Raw genomic sequence first — 11333 nt, forward strand, 5'->3', positions numbered from 1 at the left:
TGATTCTCATCACATATTCTGGGCACAGATCGTGCACAAAGTTTATTTAAAACTGTTGCCATAAACTACTTGGAGTCAACCTTGTTGGCATAATATCTTACGAACCACTGGATCAATTTTAATAAAACTTTCAGGAAATAATGACTGTATTTACATTTACAACGTACTGAGCCAAACCACTGCCAATTGGCCTTAGAAAACACTAAACTGACTCAGTCAATTTTACACTTTATTATTGATTGTTGAGGTCAATACTGTTTGTCCTTTAGCAAAATATCTCATGAAACATTGGATATATTTTGAGCCTTTCAGAAAGTAATCATTTTATGTCTACAACTGAATAACATTGGGAATCATTCCAATTCAAGATGGCTGCCACCTAATCAGCATTAGCCAATGCAAAAATGGCTATAACTTATTTGATTTGGTAGTAGTAACAGTAGAGTTATTCACAACACACTAAGCATGACTCTTGTGATATTACATGAGATTGCACATATTATTTTTAAGTTTTGATCAAAAATGGCTCCATCAGTTTTCAACAAAAAACAACCATAGGGCTGTATGCATTCTTTTAAGGATTGCTGTGTCGTTAATTTAGTGACATCACAAATGTCCAAAAGTACAATCTCCTACAACATGCGATCATCTGTATCTGCAGTTTATGTGAATAAAAGAGGAATTTTACACGAGCAACACAAAGACTTCTGTAAACTTTAAAAACAACCCTTAAATCCATTTGTGTTGCATTTTTCCATTTAACCCCACACAACAATTTCAGACAAAGAAATTGTCACCTCTTTGTCCACAAAATAACACCTTCAAACACACAACGAATTGTTAGCAGGAGGACGTTGTCAACTCCCCTGACAAGTGACAGGATGTGGGTGAAGAAAAATTAATCCCTCAACAATGACTGCTGAGGTGCCTTTGAGCACATTATTTTGTCCCTGACTGTTTTACCTGAGCTAATCAGAGGCCAGCAGCAGAGGAGTGAAGATCTGCAGCTATGGTGACACTTTTTAATAGGGAATAAAGGATTCTATTTTCATTTTAAACCTGATAAATACACTTAAGGATGTTACAGCTGGGTAATATTTAAATATTCCAATGGCAACCTTTAAGCAAACATTTTATGCATGAAGATATGACCATAATACACAAACTCATTAATTTAGTTCATTAATTAGGGCTGCATAAAGTTACACACACTGATTGGTTTTTATGTGTAGAAATTTTGAGTCTGCTCAGCTGCTACTAATCACAACAGTGTATGCAGGAACGCATGCGGAGAATTGCAATTCATCCAATGAAAATACATTTGGGGCCTGCGAAGCTATACTAACAGTTTTAAGGTCACAAGTAAAATGTGGTCCCTCACATCAAAGAACTAAGTTGCGAGGTAATGTAATGTTTTAGTGTTTAGAAGCCCTTTTCAATACCAGCTGAGAAATATTGATAACCAAATATGGTTTGAGATCCCCTTTTTCAAATAATATCAAGAAACCATCATTATATAGGATTCAGAGCAATTTTCCAGAGGTGCTCCTGATTAGCCAGACAAATCAAGCCATATGTTGTTTATTATCTAATAATGTCTAAGAATCACAGACTTTTAGGTGGACTTTTTCTTCTTTTGTGTATTCCTACACCTCTTTGAAACAGCATGACCAAAAAAAAAAAAACAAAAAAAAAACAGTGCCAGTAAATTGACTTGGCTGTTCCACAGTAACATGAACTGGGCATCAACAATTTAGATGTGTCAAATTTTGAAGATGAGTTTGAAGAGCCAGAACCCATCTTTCTGCATTTATCCTTGTGTTGCATTAGTTTGGGAGAGTCTTTAGGAGATAATTAAAAAAAATAAATTAATATATGATTGAGTTGTCATTTTACTGTATTATATCTATGGGCAACACAATAAATTAAAACCTTCGGTAAATAGAAGCAATACTAAAAAAGGCAATATTTTTCTAATTTTGTGAAATTTTTATCTTTGTCATTAAAAATGTTCAAAGTGGGTCTTTTTTCCTCAAATAAATCCACATAGCAACCTAAATAAGCTTTTAAATACTTCAAGTGTAGTCCTTATCAATTTGAAGTCATGAGGCATTTTAAAAGGCAAACAAAAAGTTTTTGAAGAGGCTAAACATTTATGACCCACGTTTCAATTCAACTTCTGAAATAATCTGAAAGCAAGGCTGAAAATGAACCTGTGTACAAGTGAAAACATGCATATACCCAATAATTAAGCAGCTTGATAACATTTGTCTGAGTTTACCCAATCCATGCAGTGTAAATTTGGTTCATATTGTGTAAACTACTTGTGCTAACTTCCCTTTCAAAGAATGACCTCTGTCTAGTCACGTTACGCTTCCACCATCCAGCAGACATTTTAAGATGCTATTATTTTAACATCCAGTAAGAACACACTGCAGCTCTGACCTGAAGTGATAAACATAGAAAGTGTTTACGCTTCTTACGAATGTTATTTCTGGTGGCAGTGAAGAAATGAAACAAAACCTGAGGCAAAAGGGAGACAATCGCCTGCTGAAGTTCACCATGACTGTCTTCATTTTCAGCCTCTGAAGAACTGAAATAGTCTTGATGAAAGTGGAACAACAATGACTAGGGTGACTTAAAGTCAAGTAAAGAAAACAATACAACAAAGCAACAACCGATGACTAAGATGATTTTTTTCCAGCACAATTATGACTCAATGCAACATAAAACACATTTGGACAGAAGTTACTCGATTTAGTCCTGAACATTTAAAACTTACAAGCTTCTGCGTACATAAACATGATTCTAAAGGGGTGAAAATTGATGACGAATTAGTATCAGAGTCAAATTAAACTATTTAGTTAATAAAACAGAAACATCTACTTAAATAATGTGAATACATTTTTAAAAGTTGCCTGCAGCTGTAGATGGAACTGAGCAATTTAACAAACCAAAAAGAACCAATCATACCTGAAAGCTTCATAAGCAGGTCAGTGGCCATTTTGGTGGTGATGTCAGGGCTGAAGAGGGAGGCTGTGGTTGCACCACTAGGACTTGACCTCACCCCAACTCCCGGTAGTCCAGATAAGTCCAGGGAGTTGGCACTGCTGCTGGGACGGTCCCTGCAGATGCTGAAAGGGGAGAGCAGGGACAGGTCTCTTTCCTGCGGCTCCTCCTTGATGTGGACGTGATTGGAGGAAGCTTCGACCGGCGGGGACGTCTGCTGCTGGGCTTCCGCGTGCAACGGAGACACCTCTGCCGCTCTTAGGTCTGTGGTACCGCTGTCGCCCAACAGGGAGCCCTCGCCTTCTGTGTCCGTGGTGAGTTCCTCTTTCACCTTGACGTCTGTGCGAGGGAAGTGCTGGTGGCACCGCATGTGAAGCTTCAGGCTGAAGTGTCGGGAGGAGGTGAAGGGACAAAGTTCGCACTGAAATGTCTCACCCCGATCTTGGTGCTGATGTACCTGGAAAGGGAGCGAAGGCTCATGTGACAAATCACCGCTTGTCCCTCTCTCTACACAGGAGGGAGTGAGCGACAGTTTTTCCCACTTAATTTAGTTAAGATAATACAAATAATAGTTTAACAAAACCAGTTAAAACATATTTTAAGGATCATAGTGGGCACTAATAAAACATATCTCTGTTAGTATAGAGTTGTGCATGGCTGCAAAAGAAATAAATCGAATAAAAAATTTTTCTTAGCCAACCTTCATGTGAGACTTGAGATTGTCTTTGCGAGCACAGCGGAAGGGACACAGTGGACACTGATGACTTTTTAAGCCTGTGTGAATGACCATGTGTCTCTTCCAGTAGCTCTTGCGTTTGATGACCAGTCCGCACACAGGACACTGGAATGGTTTGCCACCATCCTCAGGAGAACCTTAAGGAAACAAAACAAAAATCCACCTTACTGTATTTTCAAGAAACATGCAATGAATTTCAAACTTTACACTTAAACCATTCGAATTCCAGAATGCACCTTTAATGCTTTAAAGAAATTAAAAACATCCTTCATATAATGAAGTGACTTGATGCTCAGATCTGCGGAAGACGACGTCTGCACACCTAATGATAAAAACTGTCCAGGGAAACGGTGGCTGGAAGCGATGTAACAATGAAAGCAAAAACTCGGGCATGTTTTAGTGTCTCGATTATTGTTGTTGGCTTCATATCCAGCATCCATTACTGTTTAATTGGTCTTATTAGAAAGAGGCATGATTGCATTACAAATTCTACAAGGGCCTGTCAGGATGGCTTCATAAGTATTCCAGGGCTGTTCCTTGAAAAACATCTGGTAATCAGTGTTTGGTGAAATTACTGCGCTCAGCCATTCATTGACCTGAGGTGTAAAACCTCGAGACTGCCTATTTGCAACAATAAACCACCATCTGCGGCCCAACCTCTCCAAGCTCAGCAGAGATCACAATGCAAAAAAAAAAACCCCGACTCCTGCTTACACGAATTTTAGGTGATTGAAGCAGAAATAAAACAGAGGGGGGAAATGTTTGGAAGTTTGGTGCCTCTTTCCTGGCACTTAACAAATCTGTGTCTTACGTAATCTTAATTACATATTAGAAAAAAAGGAGCAAGTTTTCTCTAAATAGCCTGAGTGCAGAACATGCTTTGTGGTACAGTTTTATAGTCTAACTCGCAGGGGATGACAATAAAACAAGACATGACAGTCGATAATCAAGGTCACATTTTTCAGTCTGGCGACCAAACAACTACCTGCATTTTTACAGCGCTGCTCGACCTTGACGGCAAGCTGGGTTAGAGCAGCCCCCCACACACCTTTTTAGCATGCAGATCACAGAATATTACATCGACTGCCTCATCTGTCTGAAGTCAATTTGATCCAGCCATTTTAGGTTTGGCAGGGTTGCGACACAATCCCTCAAAAGTGCCCATCAATATCTCTGAAAGCATTTGGTTCTCCCTTAAGACTACTTAAGGGCACCTGGGTCGGTGTGTGCTCTGGTGCCCGGCTCTGGGCTGGGGGCCTCTGGTGCGCTGGTGGTCTGCGGTTCTCATGGGCTGGGGGGTAAGGGTTGGCTGGGGGCGTGACATGGAGCTAGTGTGTGTGTGTGTGTGTGTGKGGGGGGGGGGGTCGACCCAGCCTGGGTGTCCTTGTGTTATATGTTCTGATAGTGGCCCAAATGTTGGRGTGGGTGTAGTATRTCTTCTGGGGTGGGGATTGGGTTGGTGGCCTTTGGTGGTGGCTGGGGGCTGTGTTGGGCTGGCTGGTTGGCCCCTTTGCTGTGGCGGGGGCCCACCCTGGGTGCCTCCTTGCTCTGTCGGCGGTTGGGTGGGTGCTCTTGGCTGGGTCGTCCTTGCTGGGGAACGGTGGCCTCTCTGGGCTATGGGGCGGCTATGGGGCTGGGGTCGAGTTTTGGGGGTCTGGGTGGCTCTGGAGGGGTGGGGTGTTGGTCCCRGTTTCTGGTGGCCTTCGGGGCTCCGTCAGTCCATGGTCTGGGGTTCCGTGGGCTTGGCGGTTTGCCTGGAGGGAGAGGTATTTGGGCTGCTCTTCCTGGGTGGGTTTCGGGGAACGGGACAGCTTACTGGGGCCAGCTGGGGAGCTGACTCCCTGTGGGAGCATTTTGTTCCTTCAGCTTATTCTCCCCATCCCTCACCGCACACCTCCATCCTCTTCACTTTCAACTTCACCCATGTGGAGTTTTTTTGGGGCACAGTTGTGTTATAAGAGCAACAATATTACATTTCTATTTGCCATAACCACCTGGGCCCCAAATTTTATTGTACATCTTAGACATTCACTCATAAYATTTTCATGAAATTCACATATAGGAACTTAAGGTGGGCACYYWTGGCTATAGGTGGCCGGATGGCACCACTCTCGCCTCCTGTGCCTGTGCCCACCCACCAAGGTTTGCATATAGACACTTAGGGTTTTGGGTTAGAGTAATGGTGGAGGGGAAACTGGCACCATGCCGGCCTCTGCCTCTTCTTCTTTCCCTTTTTAATTACTCTATAGAACAACACGCACCAACAGTACATCTGGGGGTGGGGGTGGGGGTGTCAGGGTCTTTATTCCCATCCCGTTCCTCGACTGCCATTTGGGGAGGGGTCCTAAAGAAGGGCGGGCCACCGGGTGCGGTCCTGGGCTGTGGGTGGGCTCGGGGCTTGGACGGTTGCCGGGGGCGGGGCTGGCTCTCCATCCTCCCTGGTGCTGCTTGGTCTCCTGAGGTGTGGCTCTTGGTTCCTGTGGGTGGTCCCCTGGCCGGGGTGGCTGCCGGTTTCCGGGGGGTGGATGGCTGGGGGGTGCACTTGGTCGTTGGCGGTGTGGTGGGGTAGTCATGGGTGTGGCTTCTCTGCGGCGGGGGGCTGGCCAGGCGTCCTGGTGCGGCCCAGGCCGGGCCTTGGCTATCTGCTCCTCTCCACCGCAGAATGATTGGGTCTACCTCCTGGGTTTGGGTGTGTGCTGCCTCCAAAAGGGTGTGGGTGCATGTCCTAGACCTGGGGGGTATAGAGTGTGTATCAGGTGTATGAGTGGAATGTGGCGTCCTTGTATGTCTTTGGTTGAGTGGGGGTGAGGATGAGGGTGGGATGGTGCGATTGTGTATGTTTGGGTATTTGTCAGGCTGCGGTCTGGGCTGCCCCTCCTGCTGGTTTATCTGGGGGCCCGCTGCTACTCGGCCCCCCGGTGGGGTGTGCGGCTGGCCTCCGGCGTGCTGGGGGTTCCCGGGGTCTGGGGCTGGGCGCTGGGGTGTGTGCCGGCCTGGCCTGGTGACTGCCTGCTGGGGCTTGGGGCCTCTGGCCCTGTCGGGCTTTGGCCTGGAGGGGGTGCGYCCTGGGGGCCCGGACCTCTGTGCCCTTTCCAGGATCTGCTCTGGTATGGCAGGTGCTGGTGGGGCCCATGAGTTTGTCGCTGCTGGCCCCAGGAGCTGTGCGTGTGGTCGCTGGGGGTACTCACCCAGTTCTCCCCTATGGTCTGGGTGGGTGGGCAGATCTTTCCATGCGGGTGCCCCTTGGGGCTCTGCGCTCGGGATCCCTCTCGGGCCCTTGGGCTCTGGTCTTCCCTATGTCTGCCTCRTGTCTTGGGGGTTGGGTCTCCGGTCCTCCACAGTCACTATTAAATATTCCATTGGAGAAATCTTGCATATACACGCATGTTCACAACCGCTCACAAACAGGTGTTCTGATCCGGGGGGTTCTGACTGGTCAATGAGTGTGTATATATGTCTGTGTGTATATACTGACAATATTTATGAATGTAGGCATGTATGTATGTATGTATATCTTTATATATGTATTGGTATGTGTATATGTTTATATATGCCCTCCATGTATTTATCAATTTATTTTTCAGGTGAGCGGACAGATGTTGGGTGTGTGGTCCTGTGTTTTGTTGGTGTATATTTAATATACTTCTAATCGCTATTTCAATCTTTCTATCTTTCTAATTACTTCTCTCTCTGTTTTTCTCTCTGTTTCTATTTTCTCTTCACTTAAAAAAGTCACTGATGATGAAGAAATAAATAAACTAAATAAACTAATATTTGGTTTTGTTTTCCACTGAAGTGACAAAAAAAGAAAAAAAAGAAGACTACTTAGAGTCTGAAGCTGTCTCCTCCTGCGCAAGAGTGAGGTCCTTGTGTGCACCATTGTTTAGGTTACATGTCCACATCTGAGTGTAATGCCTGCCAAGTACACTGCATGGCCATTTGTGAGCAACGCAGAAAAAAAAAGAGAGAGTGTAAGATGGAAAAAAAAGTGTAAGCACGCATCTGTATCCAGTCAGTGGAAAGTATGATGTGTTTGGCCTTAAGTCTACTGTGCTGATGAGTGCAGAGGGCTCTGGTCTAGTAAGTGGGGGCTGAAGCCAGGAGGAGGCTGCTGAGATGGATATGGACTCCAGGGCTCCCTGCTGAGCCGAGCACACACTGACGACCCCCTTTTGGCAGCATGCACGCCCGAGCGCAAACGAACTGGTTTGGGGAGGCAGTGAGGTCTCAGTTGAAACCCCCCGTTGAGCCCACAGACCATTTCCCAGACTATAAGGCCAGCCAGGGCTGTTTTCTCTCGGTTTTGCTCTCTGCTCAGCTGACAGTTAAGCTGAGGCTACACCACTTGCTACTTCAGCGCCACTGAGGTGAGAACAAAACTATTACAAAACAACAAAACATGTCATGGAAGTTCAGGGTTGTGCTTTTCTGATATTGTAAGGATGACAATTAAACTTGATATTGTCAAGCACAATGACAAAAACGACTCGTCTTTTTCAGGTTGTGGTTTCAGTGCACAGTTGCTTCTAATTTATCACTTTTAATATGCATTTTAACCTGTGTATTCTAAATGGAAGGTAAAATACCAGAAAGTCTTTTAACCATCAATTAAATGTGTAAAACGTTTATGACAGGGAAGGAGGAAAAATTATTTTTTGATGTAAAAAAAACAGCTAAAATTGTCTTAGATGTGTGCCAACTCTTTAAATAAACACAAGCCTAATGGGATTTTTCTTGGGCTTTTGTTCTGTTTTTTGAAAAGGGATTGTGTGAAAGATAAATGAGTATTTAGCGTTTACAAAAACAATTAATAGCAGTAAGCACACTTTAGTAGGTGAGCCAAGCTTAATTCTAACCAAAAAACAGATGACAGAAGATCCAATTTTCACTATATTAAATGATAAAATCAACAATTTCATAGTTATTAGAACAAACATTACATCTGCAGATTGACACATTGTGTATAGCCTACTAATCCACAGATTACCTGCTTGGTTGTTTGGTTTGCCTCTGCCCTTTGGAGGAGATGGCAACAACAATTCCAAGTTCTGCGATGGTGTGGAGGGTGTGGGGGCCTTCTGGTTCTTATCCAACAGGGGCTTCACATCCTCTTGGAGGACCCCTGCAGAAGCCAAAGGGGAACCTTCCTTTTTCTCTGCCAGCAGGTTTCCTGCCGCTCTGGCAGCCACCTCCTTGAGCAAGGCAGCAGAAGAGGTCATTGACACGAGAGAGAGAAAGGAGCTCGCTGAGGCTTGGTGGTCCGAAGCGGCGCTGGTTGTTGACGAAGCTTGGCTCCTCTCGCTAACTTTCTTGGAAAGTGCAGCGAGGGTAGAGCTAGCGGACTGTGGACTGAACGGAGAGTTGAAGGCATCAAAGCGCACGACATCGTCTCCTCGAACGCCCCCACCCAAGGTGGGCACTGCGGAGGAGGCAGAAGTGGACGAGGAGGAGGATGTCGTTGAAGAGGAAGCAACAGCATTCTTGTCTTGGAGCACAGCGTTGGCTGCCGCTTTCAACTTCTGGATCGCAGAGTCCGGGGACAGGCTGGAGCCACAGGGCGTGGAGCAGGAGGCTGGTGGCCACTTATCTGCCACGCCTGCCCACACAAAGCTGCTGCCATTGGTAGGGGTGACAGAATTAAAAGGATCGAGGGGCTCTTGCTTAATGTTGGTGACTGAGGGTGCCAAGGAGACTGGTGAGGCAGAGCCACTGTTGTTGTTAGCCAGTTTTCGGGCAAGAGCACTTAACTGTTGGGCATGGTGGGACGATGGGGAGAGAGTCAGAGGTGGAGCGAGACCAATTGGAGGTGATTCTCCCCCAGCACTTCCCCTGGATAAGTGACCCAAAACATCCCCAGTGTCAAGTTTGAGTGACCCAGCCTCTAGGAGACGCCGGAGGTTGCTGCTGAGTGGTTTTCCCAGGGCTCGAGATGCTGCCTCGCCGTACAGTGACGACACCACAGACGAGAGCGTGTCCTGGGCCGAGAATGAACCTCTATCCAGACCAAGAAGTTCCAAAGAGGCACGATGGACGGGTGTTGGGCAGCCCAACGAGCTGCCACCCCCACAGGTATCGTGTTCCCCCGAGCCGACGCCGGCTCCGGGTTGTTCGTCAGGCGAGGAGCCTCTGTGCAGGAGGAGCTCATCCTGGGTGTCTCCGAAAGACGACGAGTCTGAGCGAGTGTCAGAAGCATTCCCATACCAGCCTTCCTCCTCCACAGCTTCGCCATCAGGCCCCTCTTCCTCGTTGGCGTCCAAATCTGTAAGAGGACAAATCAAACTACTTAGCCAGTGGCAACAGAGAAGTTAATGTTCAAGTTAGCAAAGACAAAACTTTCTATCCTGTAAGCAGCTAAATCTTTTTTTGTTTACGTAAATTTGTAAGTATGTTTAAAAGAAATAAGCAAAATGTAGAAAGCTTTTAGGAGTTTTTAACAACCATATCACAGCTTTGTAGAAAAACAAGTCAAATTGCCAGTTAAATGCACTCCAGCACTGTCAAAGAAGACCGCAAAAGAAACACTTGCAGTGCTAATCCAACCTTTTTAAATTAAAAAAAAAAAGATTTTCACATGGCATATCTAAAATATTTGTGTAATTTAGTTTTTTCTGTCCTTTTTTTAAAAAAACACATTTTTTCCCACCCTTGGTCTGGAAGAGCCTAGTAAAAGGGTTACCATGACAACAGGTCCTTCTGGGAGGCTAGACAGCAAAGATTAGGGTAATGGAGGTTACAGAACTAGATTAATATTCATGAGCCTGCAGATATCACCAGGGAGCCAATAAGGATAGGGTTAAGGTCACCAAGGGTCATTAATATACACTTCATGTATCAATATTCATAAGCAAAACATTACAGCTTGCCAGACAAGGGCGAACAAAGAAAAGTGAATATTCCTGATACATATTAACAAACCTCCATAAGAAAAAGGCAAAAGCAACCCAGCCAGGGTGAAGATAAATGTCAAAACTGACATCTTCTCTTTGTGTTCCCGTACACAACCTCCCAAACATCTAACACAAAGCAACAAATGGAGATTTAAGAAAACGAAATGGTCGTCTTAAACATAAGTGAACAATATATCTGCACACACTAAAGCTGCCTTCACCTTGATGGACCTGAGAGTGGCCTGGTGGGTTTGCTTTTTGTTTACAGGCAGAGGCAAAATGCTTGCCATGCAACCCAGTCCTGCAACCTGTTGAGACTCAGAGTTGGGCAACATCTGGAGAGTTATATGGCTCACTACAGTCCACAACATTAATCAAAATCACTACCCACAATGACTGCTACTTTCCTGCTGCAAAACGTATCAAATATGACTTACACATTTGAAGAAACTTTGTTTTCCATTCTCCGACACATTCAAGGTTCCAACTAGGGCTGGGCAATTAATCAATTTCATCGATTAATTCGAATTTCTCATTTATAAAGATTTAATTTTGGGAAAATTGAGATTTTTTTCCCACCAGTGCACTCTTTGGGGCTTCTGTAGTTCAGAGGTCACTCCACCTGTCCCTCAAGATGCTTGGTACACGACATGACAATAGGGCAGCTAGCAGAGAGGATCTACTTCCCAAAAAAGGCACTG

The 11333-nt window shown here is 45.0% G+C and overlaps 1 protein-coding gene across 2 annotated transcripts in view; it reads right to left on the reverse strand.

Annotated features, from left to right (window-relative positions):
• Positions 1-11333, reverse strand: part of znf827 (zinc finger protein 827) — a 77891-nt gene that overhangs the window by 45336 nt on the left and 21222 nt on the right. For both annotated transcript variants that reach the window (XM_014029165.1, XM_014029164.1), the window contains exons 2-4: positions 8733-10004; positions 3710-3882; positions 2974-3466 (exon numbers count right to left, since the gene is read on the reverse strand). In XM_014029165.1, the coding sequence (XP_013884619.1) occupies positions 2974-3466; positions 3710-3882; positions 8733-10004 (1938 nt within the window). The remainder of the gene's footprint in view (positions 1-2973; positions 3467-3709; positions 3883-8732; positions 10005-11333) is intronic.

This window comes from Austrofundulus limnaeus, unplaced genomic scaffold, assembly GCF_001266775.1.
Source record: "Austrofundulus limnaeus strain Quisiro unplaced genomic scaffold, Austrofundulus_limnaeus-1.0 Scaffold862, whole genome shotgun sequence".
NCBI lineage: Eukaryota > Metazoa > Chordata > Actinopteri > Cyprinodontiformes > Rivulidae > Austrofundulus > Austrofundulus limnaeus.